The sequence below is a fragment of the Myotis daubentonii genome, chromosome 6, assembly GCF_963259705.1.
Source record: "Myotis daubentonii chromosome 6, mMyoDau2.1, whole genome shotgun sequence".
NCBI lineage: Eukaryota > Metazoa > Chordata > Mammalia > Chiroptera > Vespertilionidae > Myotis > Myotis daubentonii.
The window spans coordinates 28,850,693-28,872,444 of NC_081845.1; the positions used below are offsets into that span (position 1 = coordinate 28,850,693).

Sequence of the window (21,752 nt, forward strand, 5' to 3'; positions counted from 1 at the left end):
TAAACCTACTTTTGCCCACCCTGTATTAGAGAATTTATTTTGTTCACTGTAAGAAAGATGAGCAAACTGTCAAATCTATTTTCTACCTTACCTGCTTTCCTAAACTCTGGACTATTAAAGAGTTTTACTATGTTCATCAACAGAGAGGGGAGAGGGGTTGAAATTGGTTAACAATCAGACATATTTCTTCAATATATCAATTAAATGTTCTTTTCCCACTTTTGTGAAATGTTCCTATTTTTCTGTGTCAAGAATTTTTTTGTTGTTTTTTTCAATAGGACTTTGATATGATACCTCAGATTACATACTAAAAAAATCTTATCTTTTAAGCTACTTTTCACAGATATTTCAGGAACTACTGGATAACCTAGTTATTTTCACATATAACTTTTAGCCTTTTCTATTATATTCCCAAAAAAGCTCTTTGATTAATTTTTGTTGCCATTCAAAATTACATTTTCTATGCTTGCAGCATCACTCCAATGCTACTATGTGTTAAACTTCCGTGAGGTCAGCAACCCAAGTAAGGAAATACCTTTGTTAGTCTTTACGGTTCTAAAAACCTAGCTTACAAGTGATATAGTAACACTGCTTCTAGTTTCTCACATGCATTTAAGTACTCAAATAAAAAATATCCTCTCATGATATTTGTATGGAACCAACAATCAATCTAGCTGTACTTAAAGAAATTGTGTGTGTAGGATGAGCAGGGCTCCTGTCATATTACAAATACCACTGTCATATCGTAATTGTCTCATCACTAGTTCAAAGAAATAAACTTGAATCTAAAATAACATTTGCTTTATAAATGAACATCTGTCTTTTCAAATATATATTTTAAAATCTACCTTTCAGCCCTGGTGGGTTTGATTCCTGGTCAGAACACATACCTAGGTTGTATGTATTTGATCCCTGGTTGGGGTGCCTGTGGGAGGTAACTGATGTTTATCTCTCGCCTCTCTCTCTCTCTCTCTCTCTCTCTCTCTCTCTCTCTCTCTCTCTCTCTCCCCTTTTCTTCTCTCTCTAAATAATTTTTTTTAAAAAAATATCCTCAGTGAGGATTTTTTTGAAAAATCTACTTTTCAAATCTATATTTCACAACCTTGACTATAGAGTAAAGTATGTCATTTCTGTATCTTCCAAGAAACTCCAAAAAGTGTGTTAAGAAGACAAAAAGGAAAAATTAAATTGGAGAAAGATCTCCAGAGAAGAATAAGATTTTTTAATATCATGTGTAATGGCAAATAATAATTCGTAGATTGATATTCTTCATGGCTAGAAGTGTTATCTAATTGAAAAATGGATATATTCTTACACACTTTTTTCCCCAAAGAAATGTCTCTCATGAATTTTTCTGGCCTGGGTGCCATTACTATGAAAAAGCATTCATCTTTTGATGTCTCTGGAACAAATGAAGATTTGTGAATAGCTTTTCTATTGAGTCACTGTGGGAGTTGTAACGTTTATAGGGAAGACTGCGAGGATGACATGGAAAAGCCTGCATCAGTGTCTTCATTGTGCATTTTCTGCACTGGCTGTGCTTAACCAGTTATTTTGCTGCAACTCAAAACCCCTTTCACCAACCCTTTGGTGGAAATTTTATTTTGTTTTGACAATTCACTCTTGGACATTCCTCAGGACTAATTGTTAACTACATTATTCAGATTTTTTTAAATAAGTATAACAAGTAGCCTCTGCTGAGTAGCTTTCAGCTAACTATAAAAATACCACATTCTGAGGCTTCTGAGAGAGAATACTTGATAATGATCTACAGCACAAGAGAATCTGTAACACAAGATGCTAGGTTTTTTGGCATAGTCACATATTTTATTTGCTTTCAGCAATGTAACTCTAAGGAGAGTACTATATTTATAAATTGATTTAGTCTGCCTCAGATGTCTTTCTCATTTATAAAAACAGTGAACTGAAAAAAGTGAGGTAGAAAATATTTAAAATTTAAAGAAAAGTATCTTAACTATTTGGATGCTTCTATAAAATTTCAGAAATGTCAGTGATATAAAACACTGATAATTAGTATTTTGTAATATTTTCCTGAGAGGGAAAGATTGCTAACTACTGTGGAACAAACACATGCTTTAGATCTCCATCTAGTGGCAGCTTTTCAGTTGCTATACTGGCATCAGGGAACATTCACAGAAGATCCCTAGGAATCTGAACTAAATATAGAATCCTGGACCTCTGCAATTTGAATTTCCTCTCAATCACTTGGAATGTCCATGTTTTGATATGATAAGATCTAGAGTATAAAGGGCTTTTTGTCCGAATTATTATTTATTTTAAATATCTTTCTCAATATTTCGATTCAGAATATTTTTAAGAGAATACAAATTCAAGATCATTCAAATAACTGAAGACTTTTAGAAGCTAAAATAACATAATCTTTATAAATTAATCTCACTTGGACCTGTATCAATTTCATATATTTATATGACATCTAGAGTGGTGATTTTTTTTTTTTTTGCATAAGATTCTGACCCATAGATTGGAAAAACATTCCTTTAGTAATTGGATAGCAATTTACATTTTGGTAGATTCGGGAGGAATACTTTTGGTAATTTTTTGGTACTGCTCCCCAAAATCTTTATTAGATCCATTTCTTACCATTGTTTTAATTACATATTTCTACATTTTCTATGTATATTTTACTCAAGACATACCAAAACATAAACATGAAGAAAGATGATTGACTATAGAGGAGATTAAAAAATTTTTTTCTCTCAGTAACCTATTATATTTTAGCATGGTGCCCTGTAACAAGCATCTAGAGAGATTTAGCAGGTCCTGGCTGGTGAGTTTGGTGTGTGTGTGTATGTGTGTAGTGTGTGTGTGTATTATACTGCTTTAAAGATAGCCCCCCCCCAAAAAAAAGCAGAATTTTCTCTGACATTGTTTTATTTTTAAATCAAGGTAGTACAATTGAAATTCTTTCTGAAAATATTATTTTCTCCCCTCTACTTTGGTACAAATGACTACATTCATGAAATTTTGATGAAAAAAAAAAGTGAAATCCAAACCAATAACTTAGTAGAAGTAAAGCTTTGTTGGGGAGGAGAAAGAAAGGAAAGGGAGAATAAGGGGCCGAAGTAGTAAATATGTGTAAGCCTGTTCTTTTTCAAGTTACTGCCTGCCCATCATCCCACTCACGTTCACATGCCCAACTCTTTATAATGTACAAGAAAACGATAAGTTCTTATTACAAGAAACCAAAGTGTACATGAAGGGTCACTACTTTACAGACCATAGATATCAGAAATTTATAGAATTTAAAAATAGGAAGAAATGTGCAGGTGATGATTTAGGAGCAATGAATGAATTATCTATATGTATAATCAGTAACTCTAAGAAGTTGCAAAGGTCAATGAACATAAAGTAAAAAAATCTCAATTTTTCTGTACCTGTGTAGATGTTTCTTTTAAATTGTATGAAATTATATGATTGTAAATTTACCTTAATAACTATATGGCTCTGAAATATAATTAATGGGCTAAATCCTATTTCTAATGGACAGATGGAATTATCTATAGAATTTCCATAGTGATTCAAAACATCCTTCATCACCCTGAGGTAAAAGTACAGAACAAGGTGGCAGAATGGGTAAGTGAACTTGTAAAATTTCTTTTTTGTTTTTATACTGTTAACCTCTGGAAATCTGGAAAAGACCCTGCTATTTGGCTAACTCAATCCACAGATGATGCTGGTACATAGGTGTTGTTCATTATAAATGTATAAATTGGTAAGTACGTGAGGTATTATGCTTATGCATAGAAAGAGAAGTGCATTTGAAAAAAAGGACAAGAAACTGAGCCTAATAGACTATTCATGTCCAAACGAGAAGTGCCTCACAAATGGAAATGTGTGTTGGTAGGTATCTTTATTTGCTATAATGTGCATGCATTTTCAGCACTATTTTTAAAAGTATATTTCAAATTTTATTATTTTTTTGAGAATTTTTGTATCAAAAACAAAAGTTATAAAAAGATATACGGTAGGTCCTCGAATATGCCATTTCATCCATGTCATTTTGTTCTAACATGATGAGATGCCATAGATACTTAATTCTTATTTACATCAATTAGCCTATGGTAAAATGAGTTTCATTATACATAATTTTGCTTAAAGTCACAGAAGCTATTGATGACTTTAAGCAAGGACTTACTGTATCATGAAAGTCTTCCACCTATCCTTGTAGCTTACATGGAGATGAACCTGGAAATCACTGTTTTTTTCTTGGGTTTTTCCAGAATTTGTGCATATAAAAGAAATTAAGATTGTTTTATCCCTTTTACACTAAAAGTAACATATTTTATACACCATTCTTATTTTTGTTATTACCAGATTTATAACATTAGTACACACCGACCTCCTTTTATCTTTTTTTTTTTAAACACTGCATAGGGTTCCATGATGTGGCTGTCATTTATTTGCATCAGTTGATGCATATTTACAGTATAATTTACTTAACCTGTATTATATTGATGAAAATGGTTGTAATTTTCAATTTAAAAACTTTAATATGCTTTGTTTTATTTTTTTCTTCCTTATACAGTATAAAAAAATTTCTTTCACAGATTTTCATTATTTTTTCATTTTCATTATTTTTTTAATTTTTTCTATCTATGGTAAACTATGGTACTTTGAACTACTTTTTATGTATAATCCTATTACAGTTAAACAGCTGTTGTGAATTAAGTCACTTGGATATACATTCTGAAGTAAGAAAAATAGTTTTTTATAGGTGCCTAATAAATGTGTCCTTGGTGGCAAAAGAGAGTTAAACCATTCTTTGAGACGTAGTGGTGACAATATATTATATGCATGTAACATATTTGAATGATAGGAAAACATATTCTTATTTTTAAAGGTTACACCCTTTAAAACAAGTTGATCACAGGAAATAATAGTATGTAATTAACAACTCTATTACAAAACTGGGGGTAAAAGTGAAATTCTCGAATAGAAGTTGAAGAAAATGCTACTGTTGACTTTTTGGAATGACACATTAACTGTAGTGATTAATTTAAACACTGGAAGATATTTCATTTCTAAACAGAGAGCGGTCTTGCCAGAAAGAGTATATTATTGCATCCCATTTTTTTTTTCTAGCATGGTTCTTTTTTTTAAAGTCAGAGCGTTTTCAAAAGATAAAACTCTTTATTTTCATTCCCAAATAAACCACATCTAATGTTATGAATCTCAAAAATTAGTTTTCACGGAGAATCTGCTTTAGAGAGGTATCATTTTACATTTATACTTATTTCGGGAATGCTTTTCAACATAGGCTCGTTCTCATCTGAAGCTAAGCTTTGCTGGACACTATCAGCTTAAGAGGCGTGATACCAAAGCAGATACTTGATAACAGAGGAAATATAAGTGGTGTCCCTGATTCATATTATTACTATTACAATATAAAAAGTTAGCTTTTATTGCCAGAGTTTCATAAAATTTACATTTAATTTTAGAATGTTTGCAAGTAATGCTAAATGTTTATGTGAGAAGTGACCTAAAAAAGAAACCCTTTGGGACTGGTATATACATAAGAGAATTTCACATCAGTGAGGAAATCCTGTTTTGAGATTGTATTGGACAATGCATAATGAAAATTGATTATTTATAATGAGAAGAATCATTGCTTCATTAAAAAGTCCGGTGCTGAGACCTAAAAAGACTGTTAAATAACCAAATAATAATTAACGTAGCTCCCAAAATGTTGAATATACTTCTTGTTTATTTAAAGGTTTATACTGTTGACATAATTTTTCTTAGTACTAATATTTTTATGAGATTGTAATTACTAGGAAAACATGTCATTGCCCCTTGGTGTCTGTTGAATGAAGACTATGGAAGTATTTATCATTTCCATCTTCCCTCTTACAGCTTAGTTCTCAGTGTTAGGACTAACTTGGCAGCCCATTGTAATATGATCTGGAGGGGAAAGCATAGTGTTTCCAGACAGACTTGAGTTCCAATCTGGAATCTACTCATTCTTAGTTGGGTAACTTTGGGCAAGCTATTCCATCTCTGTTAAGCTCAGTTTCTTCATTGAAAAGGCAGCAGGGGCAGATAATACCTATCTCATTCGTTATTTGGGGTCAAAAGAACATTTGTAAAGTTCTTAGCATACAATGATGTAGTAACTGTTATCTTTACCTTTCTTTCACTCCTTTTGCTCTCTGGGATTTTCCCAGGGTCTTATTCCAATAACAACTTATCTTTTGGGAGGGAAGAAACTTGATTCAGATTTTTTTTTAAAGTTTTACCAAAACTCACCCTTTTCCATTGTATTTTTCAGCTTAATTCAACCTTCCAGAATTGGAACTATACTGTTTACGTGGTTAATATCAGGTAAGTGACAGGATGAATTATTTGAGAAATAAAAAGTAGTATCTAATTTTATATTACTCTATCGTTCTCTGATTATACCCACACCCACAAGCACACAATACACACATGTGCCATATTCATAATCTTTCTACAACAGTTCTATATTCTGTTGTTTCTTTACACAAAAGCTTCAGTGTTGCAGCAGTAATTTAAAAAAATTATTGATTTTGGATCCTAATCATTTTATTTTTAAATTTGGCCTGTACTCCCAAAATATATTTGTGATTTTAAAAGAAATTATATATACATTAGAGGTCTGGTGCATGAAATTTTTGCATGGGTAGGGTCCCTAGGCCTGGCCAGCGATCAGGGCCAATCAGGGCCTTCTGGCTGCTGGCCGGGGCCTTCCTTCATTCTGTGCCACCTCTGGTGGTCAGTGCTTGTCATAGCGAACTCCTGAGGAGACACTTTGCATATTAGGCTTTGTGTGTGTGTGTGTATGTGTGTGTGTGTGTATGTATTACTTGATGAATATATTATATGCTATAATGTACCACAATTGAAAAGACGATAATTAAATATTAGTTTCTTCTCAGAACCCAGGAGGCCATCTAGAGCATCCCCTGGGTTGCATGCACCCTAGTTTGGAGACCATTTTTTATAAGATAAGGCATCTACAGTCTGATTGTAACCTAACTTTTCAAAATTATCTCTCACTCTTCTATTTAAATACTTCACTAAAGCTCAAGCAAATAGTTGCACCCATATATGCTCCTCCGACCTTGTTTTCACAGTTTTATACTAAAATTAGCTTTCTAAAATGTATTTTGTGAACCCTAAGCATATATTCTACGTACCCAAGAGACACAGTAACACAGAGAAAGGGATCAATTGGTCAAATGAGTTCAGGAAGTACATTAGTAAATAATCTGAAGCCACTGTATATATCTCAGATGCTTTAGTATTATACTAACATGCATGTGCACCTTGAAAAGAAAGCAAGGGAACATAGTTGCTTAGCTTATTTGACTGTGCAGCTAGTTTTTGTCATGTGCATATGAAAAAAACTAGAACTACTCAGAACACACATTTGGAAATACTGCCTTAGAATGTACATTCTGCCTTTTTCTTTCATCTCCTCAAATTTGTGGTGTAGTAATAGCATATCGGATGATAATGAATCTACGTATTTTTATTTATAGTTTACACCTGACCTCAGGAGAAGACAAGATTAAAGTCAAGCGAAGCATTGGGACTGATCAAAGGTAACACTGAGAAAGTCTTACAGAAAGTATAACACCCTGCCTCTTGCCCTCTGTTTAACTCTCTGGTAGAGAAATTAAAACAGTAAGATAAGAGAGAAACATTTTAATCACATAGCACGTTTAGAATATTTCTTTATCATTAATGCACACTACTATCTTTCTTATAGCTGAAACTTTAATATAGCAGAATGGATACAAGTATACATCTGATGAAAAATAATTCAGAAGTAGGCTATTTAAAATGGATGAATTATTAGTTTAGTATTTCCAATTTTATTTTTACAATAACCATTTACATCTCATTTCAAAGATACCTTCAAAGAAAAATAAAATTGTTTTAGCTTTTTTAAAATAAGGCATTTATGTATGATAGCATCATATAATAATATGGGCAATAGGTGCCAAAATATGTCTTTCATTTGAAACCATCAGTTAATTTTCTGAAGTCTCCATTTTCAACTTATATCAAGATCATGACTTAAACAGGCAGATAATTTAATGGATAATTCACCATATATAATCAGTTGGCATATAAAAAAGCCAGCAATTCAGAATGACATATACTGAAAAACAACCTAACCTCCTAAATGGAATAAATTTAATTATGTTTATGTACTATTTTTCATCTCCATAGAATTAAAAAGTAATTACTAGAAAAGCAAAAGTTTACATAAGTCTTACTCTGTTTCAATCAACTGAATTTAAATTATGGATTTACAACCATAATGATGGCATAAAATTTCTTTTCAGGTGACATATTATTATAAGAAGATAAAAATGAAATTTCATATGAGAGTTAACCAGCAAGTTTTCTTGTTCTTTTTCTATTCAACACTAAAAAAAAAAAAAAAAAAAAAAAAAAAAAAAAAAAAAAAAATTTCTTTAACGTTATATTTGAAGCTTATCATTTCTGTATATATTCAACAGACTAGATTGAACCATCTGATTAGGGAAAGTTTTTATTTTGTCAAATTCATTTTCCTTTATGATCTGAGGGCTCGAGTAATGTATTTTAATACTATATTCTTAATGGATGTTTCTCCTCTATTTAGCCAATTAATTTCTCCTCTAATCCTTATTGCTAGATCATATTGAGCCTTCACTAGTGAATCCAGCAGTGATCAGGATCCCTTGCTGGTTACTCTCTAGCACTTAGGGTCACCCTAGTTTTGGGTATCACCAATAGTAGACTCTGTTAGGGGGTCAGCCTTGCCCTCTTTAGTTCATTTACTATAATTCTTCCACTACCTGACAGTACTACAGTCAGCCAACAAGAGTATATGTCAACACCTCAGAAACTCTTGCTTGAAAGAAATTTAAAATCATGGAGTCTCGGTTTCCCGTCTGTCAAACCACTGGGTAACTTCACAGAAAATTATAGGGAGAGTGAACTATGACAGTGCATCTAGGAAAATCCACACATTTAGTTTTTCTTTGGTATGAACTTTTGACGTTGTTTGAAAATTTATTCTCATAGTTTTTCCCACCCCCCTCTTTTTTCCTACTTTCTAATGCTCTTAATAAACCTTTATAGTCTCTCATAGTTTTCTTAAAACCATAGTCTACTAGTTTTACACATACCCTTTTTTCCCCCAAAACTTTCCTTTCAATTTGATTGTAACACTTAACACAGACAGAGCTTCAGATAACACCATCACACTCCCATCGCCTAGACAGGCAGGAGACCAAAGCCAAAGAGACTGGTTTATTCAAATAAAGAATGATTGATGCTAACAACAGATAGAACTTGACTTTGTAGAGCTACAAAATGGTTTTAGTTTTCAGGATAAGAGAGGAAAACCATCCAGAAAAGACCTGTAACAATATGTGCTCATTCTTGAATTGCTGAATTGGGTATTCAACAATACATTGTGCTAATTATGTTCTCAATATTCAAGGGAAGTATAAGGTCACAATCCCAACTTGAAGTTCTCAGTAACTGGAGTGGCAAAACTTATTTTTCAATGATAATTTAATCAATGGTTACTTTTTTTTAATAAGCCATGTTAAAAACTATTATGCCAGTTCACTCAAATCTATGTTTGAATCATCTTGAAATGTGTCTTATACAGGAACATTAAGCAGTACATCATTTTGGAGATAAATAGCCCTTCAAAGTGAATTATGAAAACAGTAGAGCATTTTGTCCTTGAGATTAGTATAGGTATTTAGGGGGAAAATAGAACTCTTCTTTAATTTCCCCTAACCTTCAATAGCAAAGATTTTACTTTTTCTTTTTAGCACCACAAATATATTAATACTCTGATTTTTTCATTTTTATTGGTACCCCCAAAATTTTATAAATAAAATCTACAGTGTTGCTCTATTGAGTGCTTCATAGTTATTTTGAAATCAGTGACTTTGGCATGTGGACAGTCACTGATATCGATAATATAGTGACTTATGTCATATTATTCATTTCTCCTCAGAATACAAAGATTAAAGTTCTGTTGTAAACCCTGAGTTTTCACATATAAGGGAAAATATTTCTCTTCTACCTGACAAAATAATGTCATTTAATTTTCCCTCAATGTTAAATTAATAGTTTTTATTTCTGCTGTTGACTATGGCTGTGATTATAGTTCAGCCAAAAATTATATTACTTCAAATTATAGAGCCAAAAGTTTGGATAGGGCTTTTAGGATACATCTCTGTTTCCCATAGAAGTATGTATATTTTAAAACATTCAAAGTCTATAAACTTCTTAATATACTGGTCAATCACTGACTATATTTTGTAACTTTTCACCATGCAAAGTATTTGCAAATATTCCATTGTGATGGAAAATCAGTTATCACAATTCTGGAGAAATTGTAACACACGAATAATTTCAAAAGTCAAATGATCAGTGTAGTCAGATTGTTGAAATTCAATTTTTCTAACAAACTTTATTTTTGGCTGTAAAGAAACTAAAATTAACCATATATTCCTTTCTTGCATGTATGCTATAAAATATTACTAAGAGTGTTTTGCAAAAGAAATGGGTTATTAAAAATAATTTTTTAAAAAATCAGAGATTAACCAAAGAAATATGCATATATGCATGACCCATGGACATAGACAATAGTGAAGTGAAGGCATGGGATGGTGTGGCAGGTGCTGCGTGGAGGGGGGTCAATGGGAATAAAAGGGGGGATATCTGTAATACTTTCAACAATAAAGATACATTTTAAAAAGTCAGTTTAAATGATAAAAAAAGAAATGGAGTGATGTGATATATGAGCATTATAAAATAATATCCTATAAAATCCATTTACATTGAGATATTTTTGACATTATCATTTATACAGGAATAGAAGTCTCTGTGTGGTCATCTCTGTTACTGCCATATCCAAATGTTCTGTTTTTCTACATAAAAACAGCCAACCCAACAACAGTTCTATTTACAATATTTCCCTAGGTTGGCGATTTGGGCCCTTCTGGTTTACAATGCTACCAACAATCTGAATTTAGAAGGAAAAGTCATTCAGCAGAAGCTCTTAAAAAATAATGAGTCTCTGGATGAGGGCTTGAGACTATATACAGTGAGCGTGAGGCAAGTGGGTAAGTGCCTTTAATTTTTTTATTGTATGTATTTTACATGATTTTATGTTCAGGTTTAATTGAAACAACAGAAATATTCTTCCTATGTGTGTTGTTTCCTTATTTAAAGCTATTTTTTTCTGATGATGAAACTTATTATAGTGGTGATATTGTAACAAATGGATGACATGGTTAGCGTAAAAGAAATCAACTCGATGCCTATGAATCTAAAGAAATGAAAGAGGCAGGGGAGAGTTTATACTCTCTTTTAGGGATGTATTATGAAAATACTAAGGGTATGAGCACAATGCCAGGAGAGTCTTGAGCAGAATTGGCTTCAACTTTAGGAATAAAGAGTGCGTCTATATATGCATATGGGAGCACGAATGAGGTAAATCTTAAAAAAGGTAATTTCTTATCATAAAACACTTTCTTCTTTTATGTTTTCTGTCTTTATTAATGACACTACTTTGCAGGAATAGGACAGAAATCTGGGAGTTATCCAGGGCTTAGATTCAATTCTTATCTAGACACCATACACAGCCTAAGCTTCAACCACACACGTGGTACTGCTTGAAATTCCCCAGCATGCTGTGCCTCCTTCCTTTGTCTTTACTCATGCTGCTCTTCTCTACTCTCACCATCCACCTGCTCATCACCTACCTAGTTTTAAGGAGAACCCAGAGTCACCTCTTCTATAAAGCCTTTTCTGTCATCATCCATGTATAAATAGATGTTACCGCCTTTGAGCCACCACTCTATGTATGGTCTTCTAATGTCTACAATACTCTAGGTATCTTGATAGTAATATTATGAAAAGCAAATTATCAAAAATGTGGACAGTAGAAAGTACTAGTAAACTTAGAAAGGGAGAGAGAGAGAGAGAAACAGCGATTTTTTATTCCATTTATTTATGCATTCATTGATTGCTTCTTGTATGTACCTTGACCAGAGATTGAACCCACAATGTTGGCCTATCAGAACAAGGCTCTAATAACTGAGCTACCCAGCTAAGGCTTATTCTAATGTTATTCTGTGATTACAACTATATTATGATTAGGTACATTAGTAGAGATTAAAAAAAAAACTTTGACACTTGGCCTTATACACACACAGGAGGTTGAAGTGGGGGAAGCTAGTATTCCTCAGTCTCTGGGACCATGGGTATAACTGAGGCCAGACACAGTGTAATAAAGAAGAAAGCATCTTCCCTTCTACCAGGAACCTCCCATCTCTAATGCGTCAACTTACACAGTTATAGAGAACTCACAAAAATGGAAGAACACAAATCATCATTGCCATCATCATCAACAGTTTCTGAGCCTCTTTGGGAAAATGCTTGCTTATTTACAAACGGAGATTCTTGGGGGTGGGGTGGGTACAGATGCTGCCCTTTCACACATAGATGTCTCTACAAAGAAGTAGCTTGATGAATGATAGTTTATATATGATGTAGGATCCCTGTGAGGACAGGCCTTACTCTGTCTTCCAAGGCTGAGGAACCCCAGAACAACTCTCTCTGGATACCTTGACATGTAATTTATACCACTTAATTTAAATCCTATACATTATTGTTGTACTGCAAGTGGATCTGTGAAGAAAAGTTTCTACTAATTGAAAAAAAAATAGGCTAACCCTTGATAATTTTAAGGTTCCAAACATAGGTGGGAAAGTCATTTTAAATGTTCAATCGGTGATTGCAGTACTGGTTCCAAGCAGTATGGTATAACTTTCCACTTTTTTTCAGTACTGAAATACAAGATTTTGTTGTTGTCATTGTTATCAATATATTGGTTTTCTTTTGGTGTTTTAAAAATATATTGTTATTGATTTCAGAGAGGAAGGGAAAGGGAGAGATAGAAACATCAATGATGACAGAGAATCATTGATCAGCTGCCTCCTGCATGCCCTCCACTGGGGATTAAGCCCGCAACCCGGGCATGTGCTCTGATTGGGAATCAAACCATGACCTCCTGGTTCACAGGTCAATGCTCAACCACTGAGCAACACCAGTGGGACTCTTTTGATATTTTTTAAGTTGTAAAATCTTAATCATTTATAGTGTGGCACTTATTGAGAGATTTTTCAAACAACAGGTGGGATGATTTGAGGATGGAGGCATGTGTGTAAGATGTGTGGCGGTGGACACAGGTGTCTTCTTTTTTTAAAATATATATATTTCTTTATTGATTTCAGAGAGGAAGGGAGAGGGAGAGAGAGATAGAAACACCAATGATGAGAGAGAATCATTGATCGGCTGCCTCCCGCACACCCCTCACTGGGGATTGAGCCCGCAACCCAGGCATGTGCCCTTGGCCGGAATCGAACCTGAGACCCTTCAGTCTGCAGGCTAACATTCTATCCACTGAGCCAAGCCGGCTAGGGCACACAGGTGTCTTCTTGCCATTCCACCAGCAAACTAATAGGCAGAAGATGCTTTCAAAGCAGCTAGAGACATTTCCAGAAAATATCCCCACAACTCAATGATGACATTATTTTATAGGCTTTCCCCTTTGAAAAAAGATCAGAGGAGAATTTACATTTCAAAGTTTTCAGGACTGTTTTCATTTTATATAGTGTTTTTTTAATAGACCTTTATTGTACTCATTTTACCTGCTAATGATTTCCTTTAGAGTGATATATTCTCTTAAGTGTATGGTTTTATTTGATGGTTGTGTAATCTGTAATAATTTTTGCATCTGAAATGGAGTAAATGGTTATTTTTCCAAATTTCTAATTTCAGATTTTTACAAATTCAGAACACAGAAATCTAGTAATTTGGTGGTACATGAAATAAATACCTAATTAGCAGCATTGTTATCTTGCTGTCATCTTGCACCTCTAACTTCAAAGAATAGATTAATGTTTCTCATGTTGGTTCTTATTTTCACATAGGCACATGTCCTGCGGAGGAGAAACCCAAAGGCTTTTACTGGCCAGTCATCCTACCTTCTGAATACAGGCACCGTTGCCCAGGGAAGCCAGGCTTCTATGCTTCACGGACCTGGTAATACCTTCATTGACTTTTGCCAGCAAAGTTCACATCATCATACCTTCCCAGGGTTCCACGTGTTGCACCAAAGTTCCCAGGCCTTGTTTATTGTTTAGAAAGAAGGGCAAGAATCTCTATGTGTGCCTAAATGATAACCTCCATGAGAGGTAAGGATGAGGCAGGTTACCGATAAAAGCGTTTTTACTCCAGGCAACGTTTGAATTTAGCCTTCTCCAAAGAAAGATGGAGGCATTTGGAAACCAGAGGGTATCTCTAGAGCAAAGCACCTTATATGTGGATGAACCAAGCTAGCTGACAGCCTTTGGCCATGCATGTGAAATTCCAAGACTTTTTTAATTACCTGGGATAGCTATTGTTGGAGAGGGAAGAGGCAGCCAAAGAGGGAATGAAGATAGGATCTGGGTCAGGGCAGTTTGCTAATGGGGGGTGTCAGGGTAGAGATTTTCCCTGAATGTTTAACAGAAACCACAGGTCAACTACAAATCAAATCCAGTTCTTCACCCTCAACCGCACTCCAGATTAGGGTTTTGTTGGTGGGGGGCTTCGGAAACAGAAACTTTGCTCCTACTACTGTGTTTCATACATGGTAGGAGGACAAGGGGTCTGCAGACATTGACCTGAGTGTGAAGCATGGCTCTGCCTCTTCCTGGTTGAGACCTTGGAAATCCCTCGACTTATTTTAGTCTGTGTTCTCATCTATAAAATGTGGACTGCTTTACAGAGTTATGTGAAATCAATGTCAGATTTTACCTGGACAGTTCTTAAAGCAGTACTTGACCCATGTTAGCAAATATGGCTTTAGCCTTAGTAACCTGATGTACCTAGATTAGCCTACAGGCTCTTGCTAGTGTTTTGTTTCCATGAGTCATGCACTTGATTTTTTTCCCCAATAAGAATTTAATTTGAGGAGTTTAATTTCAGTATATTATACTTTTATTTTCAAATGAAACACATAGATATCAAGGCAAATTCTAAAACTTTTCATTACCTAATTTTGTCAGTTATGTCATTTACGCCAAATATTTGAAATACTTTTTTTTTGGTTCATAGTTATCGTGACCTTTCCAACACATCTTTAATCTACTGGGGGGATCCTGATATTTCCAATTGTTCAAGTAAGTGAATGATTTTCTTCGGTTCTCAAAGACAAATGGAAATGACCTCATATTTCATGGTTTTAATCCTCTTCAGACATGCTCTTCTGCCATGTGATACTATTGTAATATTAAAAGCTAGCAAATGATAAATTTCACTTACTTAAGGTAAAAAATACTTTTTTTCTCATTTTGATTTCCTGTTGTAGTCATTCTAAAAACTGTTTAACATTTTTAGAGAAAACAAAAGTAATATACACATTGATATTTATATCAATGTTTTATAGTTTTGTATTATTTTAAATAGCAAATAATCATTTATTCTGGGTCCATTTCTATTAGAACTATATGTGAATATTGGTCTCGCCAATATGTGCTTAAGGGCACAATTTGTGTATTACTAAAGAAATAAGTTAGTTTGTGTGTGAAGAAATATTATTGCTCTGTGAAGAATGTTAGAAGGGGGTATACACATAAAACTTGATATGCTGCTTAAACTATGAAGTTAAATATCATACTTTTTTTTTAAATCCTGGAAATGATTTTAAAAAATAGGTAAAAATTGATATGTTGTTTTTTCTATCTTTTTTAGGGGAAGCAAATGAAGTTGCCAATCAGATTTTAAATTTAACTGGTGATGGACAGACCTTAAACTCGGCCAATATTACCAACATTGTAGAACAGGTCAAAAAACTTGTGAATAAAGAAGAAAATATTGATATAACTCTTGGCTCAACTATAATGAATATATTTTCTAATATCTTAACCAGTTCAGACAGTGACTTGATTGAGTCATCTTCTGAGTAAGTTTTTTCTGGAGAGTAAATTTTTGGGGGTGCATGTGTTGTTATATAATTTCTAACATATCTGAAAGCTTTTTGCCCAGATCTCATCATTTAAATCTCTAGAAGATCCATTGATATTTTCCAAGATCATTCACAAAGTGAACTTCAAAGTTTCTTATTTTTTTTTTAGTTATATAATTTACAAAAATATTAGGAGTATCATCTGGCAAGATATTAAATAATCCCAGAAAAGCATAATCAGTATGTCATTTGCATCTGAAAAATATTAACTGGGTTTACTTCAAAACATTAATAAATTATCACAAATATTCATTTATAGCACCCCCCCTCTTTTTTTTTGCTTGTAATGGAGACACTTAAGAAACACTCAACTCACAACTTTAAGGTATAACTTGGTTAGTGTGAGTCACTCTCCTATGAACTGTGGTACAGAATTACCACAGACATGTTATTGTACTTCTTAAATGAAAAAGTCTAAGGGAGAAAATGCACCTATTTTTATATAATTTATTTTTTTTCTAATTATTTTACTTAAGATATTGCTATTAAGATACTTAATTTTACCTATTTCCTTCCTTTCAATGAAATTTCTTTGATCAAAATTATATATTTTTTAAAATGAATTATTATGTAGATAACTTACCTTAGCTACATAATAATTACAAACTATTTTTCACAGTTTTTTGTAGTTCAAAAAATACTTTTACACATTATTTTCTTTGATTCTTACTCAGTTGTGAATAGGACACATATTCTTTAAATGAGGAAAGAAAGACTAAAATAGGTAAAAATCAGACTTTGTTTAGTATGGTTTAATTGTTGATTTTTCCTTAAAGCCTATATTTTTCTCTTGAGGATGTATTTATCACTGTGATTCTGTGTATTAAGTGCTATTATTGTGGTTTGGGTAATTTTGTGAGATCAGCCATAAATACACAATTATTTTTTGGTTTGTATCTTGTCTGGCAACAAATCATGTGTGTGCAGGTACCTATAACATGTCACTTAATGGTGGTATTATTTGTCATTTCTTTAGAGCTTTAAAAACAATTGATGAATTGGCTTTCAAGATAGACCTAAACAGCACATCACATGTGAATATTACAACTCGGAATTTGGCTCTTGGAATATCATCCCTATCTCCAGAGACTAGTGAAGTTTTAAATTTTAGCATCAGTCTTCCAAAAAATAATGAGTCATATTTTCAGGTATGAACTAGTAGTTTCTTTAACTTTAACTAATTAGATAGATAAAAACTTTATGATCACCTACAAGTTGTTCTTCAAGGAGACGCTGGTCTGAGGGATGGCAGGCAAGTTGGAATGCCAACTACGGTATGTGGCCACATAGAGGGAATATACTTTTAGAACCTGGATGATAGAGGCAGGCAGTTTACCTTCAGGTGATAGCAGAACTAAGTATGAAAGCACTAGTGGGGTCCACCCTTTTGGGAATGGGGATTGGGAATAAGTTCATCAAGAAGAAAGAACTTCATTAAGGGCTCAAAAGTGGGAAGAAGCATGGTGTATTCTCTTTGCCAGTGGCGTTCCCAGGTGAGGGTTATAATTAGAAACCTGAAGAACTTGTCAAAACAGAGGGTGGGATCCCATTCCCAGGGATTCTAATTTAATTGGCCCAAGGTGGATCTCAAAAACTTGCACTTTCAATGTGTCCCCAGGTATGGCCGATACCGTTGGTCTGAGGATCGTGCTTTGAGAACCAATGATGTGGAAGGTTGGGAAGGCAGGTGATAGTGAGGCTGGACAGGAAAGCTAGGGCCAGAATAATGAAGACCTATCTGACCTGCTCAAGTGACACTTGGGCAAATAATGTTTAAGTGTCTACTGTGTGCTAGACAGTGTTAGACACGTGGGCAAATGAAAGAATTGAAACAGGGCCCTTAACATGGGAAGACACACGGTGGCATGGCATACTTCTTAACTGTGGAGAAAAGCCAAGATAAAATATTTACAAATCTGGATGTGAGGCAGAACTTATTCTGCTTTAGACTCAGGGCTCTTCAGGGTAACCCTATTTGACATTTTAAGAGTGAAAACTCGGTGAGCCTCAGTCTCATTCCAAGTCTATTTGCTCGCAAACACTCTTCGGCCTGATCTGTGGGCTCAGGAAAAGTGGCATCCAAGTGTTCATAAAATTTCAACTGCTTCTCTATGCGGTGCTACTCATTCTTAGCAATCAAACAAATCAACTCATTTTTTTTTTGGTAGTTATTTTTCACTGCATGTTTTGAGAAAGCTCAAAACTTATTGTCACCCTGGCTGCAGTGCCTCAGTAGGTTGTGCCTCATCCTGTGCACCAAAAAGTGCAGTTAGCGTCCCCTTAGGGCACATCCTTGGGTTTTGAGTTTGATACTGGTCAGGGCACGTGCATGAGGCAACTGATCTATGTTTATCTCTCCCCCGCCCTCTCCCCCTTTCCCTCTTTTCCTCTCTCTCTTAAATCTATAAAATATATTTTAAAAATATATATTAATGTAAATCTAACTCTTATATTTGGAAATGTTAACTGATTTTTAAATTTCTCAGTTGCCTTAGTTAAAATCCATGCACTTCCTGTTTTGCTACACATGGGAAAACCAGTGAGATGCATGCCTTTGTCCATAGGGGATTCACCAGGAGGGCAGTGACAGGTGGAGGGCAAGGGCAGCCCTGGTCCTAGCCAAGGTGATACTTGCAGTAAGTTATCATTGCGATTTCATGGTGATTACTCTACCAATTTATCCCTGTGTGTGACAGATGGATTTTGAGAGCAGACATATGGATCCATTGGCTTCTGTAATTTTGCCTCTAAACTTACTTGAGAACTTAAGTCAAGAAAATTCTGCATTAGTTAAAAGAGCACAGTTTACTTTCTTCAATAAAACTGGACTTTTTCAGGTAAGTATTCATTAAACTGTTATTTTTTCCGTTGCAAATTGAGTTCCTTTGCTCTAAAGGGAAATAAAAGTTTAGCTTCCATGGAACTGTATCATGACGTAGTAAAATTAACCTACTATAGTTTGAAAAATGGAACACGTTAAGTTTTTGATTTGATTACAGATAATTGCATGCTTATGAATAGATGTGTTCATTTCAATATTTTTAATAAATCAGATATTAGATTAAGGCTTGCATGATCCAAGTATAAATGGAATTTATGGAGAAGTTACTCTTTACCATTCCTTTTGTTAAATATTTTATTTAAAAACTCTCCAACAGTTTAGATCTTCAGAGTTAAAGAAATCATGTGCCAAAGGAAAGGTTTTGTTTTGTTTTGTTTTGTTTTAATTCAACAGGAAGCACTGTTTACATAATGAGCAGCATTCTTGGCTTTAATCAGTTTTCCCATTAGTATTTCCAATGAACTTTGGCCTTCACACATTCCCAGATTGGGGTGGCATTGTGCTAAGCACATATTATCATTTTTATTGGCATCATTTCTAGATACTAGGAAGTCCACTGCCAGCAAACACTGGTGACCTCCGATTGCCTTTGAAAGCACAACCCCATCTAGGGCAATTTTACTCAGCCCTTAGAAAAAAACTTATCTATTATATTGAAGATACCAGTGTCTATCAAACAGAGAGACCTATGTAAGAGAAAGTAGCCAGTCTCAAGGAGACTTGACTGGTTTCTAACAGGTCTGCCCTGCATGTCATGTGTGGAGCAACGGCAAAGTAGACCACCAGTAAGTAAAAGGAATAACATGGAATAATTTACAGTAATTCATCACCAAACTTTAAAAATTTATCAGTAAATGTGTTCGGAGCAAGCTTTATAAATTTTTTGAGTAGATTAAAATGTAATTACCTGTCATTACTCAGAAGGATTTTATAGCTATGAATACAAAAAAAACCCTGCATTTGTGAAAATTATTTGAGGCTTACAGTAATGTCACCTTTAAAACAAAACATAAAATGCAGTAGGTATCACAAAATGTGAATGGTGGTTCAGCCAGGGGGTTGTCAATTTAGAGGGCAGGTTGAGCCCAGCAGGAAAGATTTAGGACAACTGTTAGAGTTGTAAAAATCTGTCATTATTTCATTTTGAGACTTACCTTCTCCATACCATCTATTCCTTCTCCTTTGGCATTTCCCTGTCAATGTTTTTGTTAGAAAATATATGTGTGTTTTTTTAAAGTGAATGCATAGCAGAGTAAAGCAAATTTAAGGGTTCTATGCTTTTCTCTTCACATAGTGAACAAAATTCGAGGTTTGTTTTTTTTAAAGGAAAGGCCGAGTATCCCCAAACAATAGCCGACCTATTGAGAGTGGCCACACAAAAGTAATAAAAAGCTATATTCTAGATGCTGAGCTTCATTTGGCATAGAGGAAATCCTATAATTATTCCAAAACAACCGCGTTTATAAACTGCAATAGGGAATTTCAGGAGGTTTGACAAGAAACACAAGGGGAAGAAGAAAGTTGAGGTATCTCGCTGGGGAGTCTGTGGTCCCAGTCGTTTTGCTCAGATTCACTAATTGGGTTCCTGGCAACCTTGTCTCTGAAGGGGAAGCCGCAGCAAGTATGGAGTCAGAGAAGGTGGACGGTCTGAATGGAGCTTTACCCCATTACCTGTAGGGCACATCAGTAAACCCGTCCGGCTTTCAGCCCGGGTGTGAAAGATGAATTGGTTTTTATTTTCCACAACATCTTTTCTTCATGCTTCTCCAAAGGAAAACGACTTCATCTGTTTTCTAGGGCAGGGAAGTGACCTAATTGTTTCACAGCTTTTTATGAGTTTATATTATTTATGGCGGTGCATTGTTTCAGATGGTAACTGGCTGGCGTCTGTCACAGCCATCAAGATGAAGTTTTATGGCCATCGCCTGCTGCTCTGGCTCAGAATGTTCTCTCAAATGTATTTATTATAATAAGGGAAATAGCAAAGCCCTTTCAGGAAAGGCAGCGATTTGAACTTATAAACAGGATGTTCTATAATTCAAGATCTTAAGTGTAAAAAGTGCTGACAGCTTGCTTATTTTGGAACAGCGGAATGAAAGTGTGTACTTTTGACTAATACACATTTTTTTTTTCTTTACAAGGATGTAGAGACCAAGAAAGGCACCTTAGTGAGTTATGTGATGGCATGCAGTATTGGAAACATTACCGTCCAGAACCTGAAGGATCCAGTTCAAATTAAAATCAAACACACACGAAACCAGGTAAGAAAACACTGCAAATAGTGATGGAGTCGAAGCAGACTATTTCAGGGAAAGATGGGGATGTTTCTTTTACATGAAAACAAGTAACTGACACTTTTTTGGGAAGGGAACAATTTTCCTGAAAGGGGGGAATGGATAAACACGTAGAGCTCTAATATCACAGGAAATGGTGGCAATCAGGGGAAATCTGTCTTATCTAGGACTCAGTAATCGGAAGGAGAATGGGAGTGAAGAAAAGGGCACCTGTTGCTAAGAAATGATGCATATCACTTGAGATAAATTAGATGTAGATGCAGTTGTACTCTCCTGCCATTAAAAGTTTTGTTTTTTAAATTTTAATATATTTTTCAATCACAGTTGATGTACAATATTATATTAGTTTCAGGTGTACAACCCAGTGATTAGATAACCCTGAAAAACTTAGGACCCCCCCCCCCCGGCACCATACATAGTTATTACAGTATTCTTGACTGTGTTTCCTGTACTGTACTTCACGTCCCCGTGACTATTCTGTAACTACTTAATCCCTCCACCTTCCCCCCCCCCA

At 34.5% G+C, this 21,752-nt stretch overlaps 1 protein-coding gene across 8 annotated transcripts in view; it reads left to right on the plus strand.

The window, feature by feature from the left end:
- The window catches only part of ADGRG6 (adhesion G protein-coupled receptor G6), a 137,868-nt gene that overhangs the window by 85,450 nt on the left and 30,666 nt on the right, over positions 1 to 21,752 (plus strand). For all 8 annotated transcript variants that reach the window (XM_059700518.1, XM_059700519.1, XM_059700523.1 and 5 more), the window contains 10 exons: positions 3,530 to 3,615; positions 6,311 to 6,363; positions 7,545 to 7,607; positions 11,008 to 11,150; positions 14,025 to 14,136; positions 15,193 to 15,257; positions 15,829 to 16,039; positions 17,079 to 17,250; positions 18,799 to 18,939; positions 21,086 to 21,205. In XM_059700518.1, the coding sequence (XP_059556501.1) occupies positions 3,530 to 3,615; positions 6,311 to 6,363; positions 7,545 to 7,607; positions 11,008 to 11,150; positions 14,025 to 14,136; positions 15,193 to 15,257; positions 15,829 to 16,039; positions 17,079 to 17,250; positions 18,799 to 18,939; positions 21,086 to 21,205 (1,166 nt within the window). The remainder of the gene's footprint in view (positions 1 to 3,529; positions 3,616 to 6,310; positions 6,364 to 7,544; positions 7,608 to 11,007; positions 11,151 to 14,024; positions 14,137 to 15,192; positions 15,258 to 15,828; positions 16,040 to 17,078; positions 17,251 to 18,798; positions 18,940 to 21,085; positions 21,206 to 21,752) is intronic.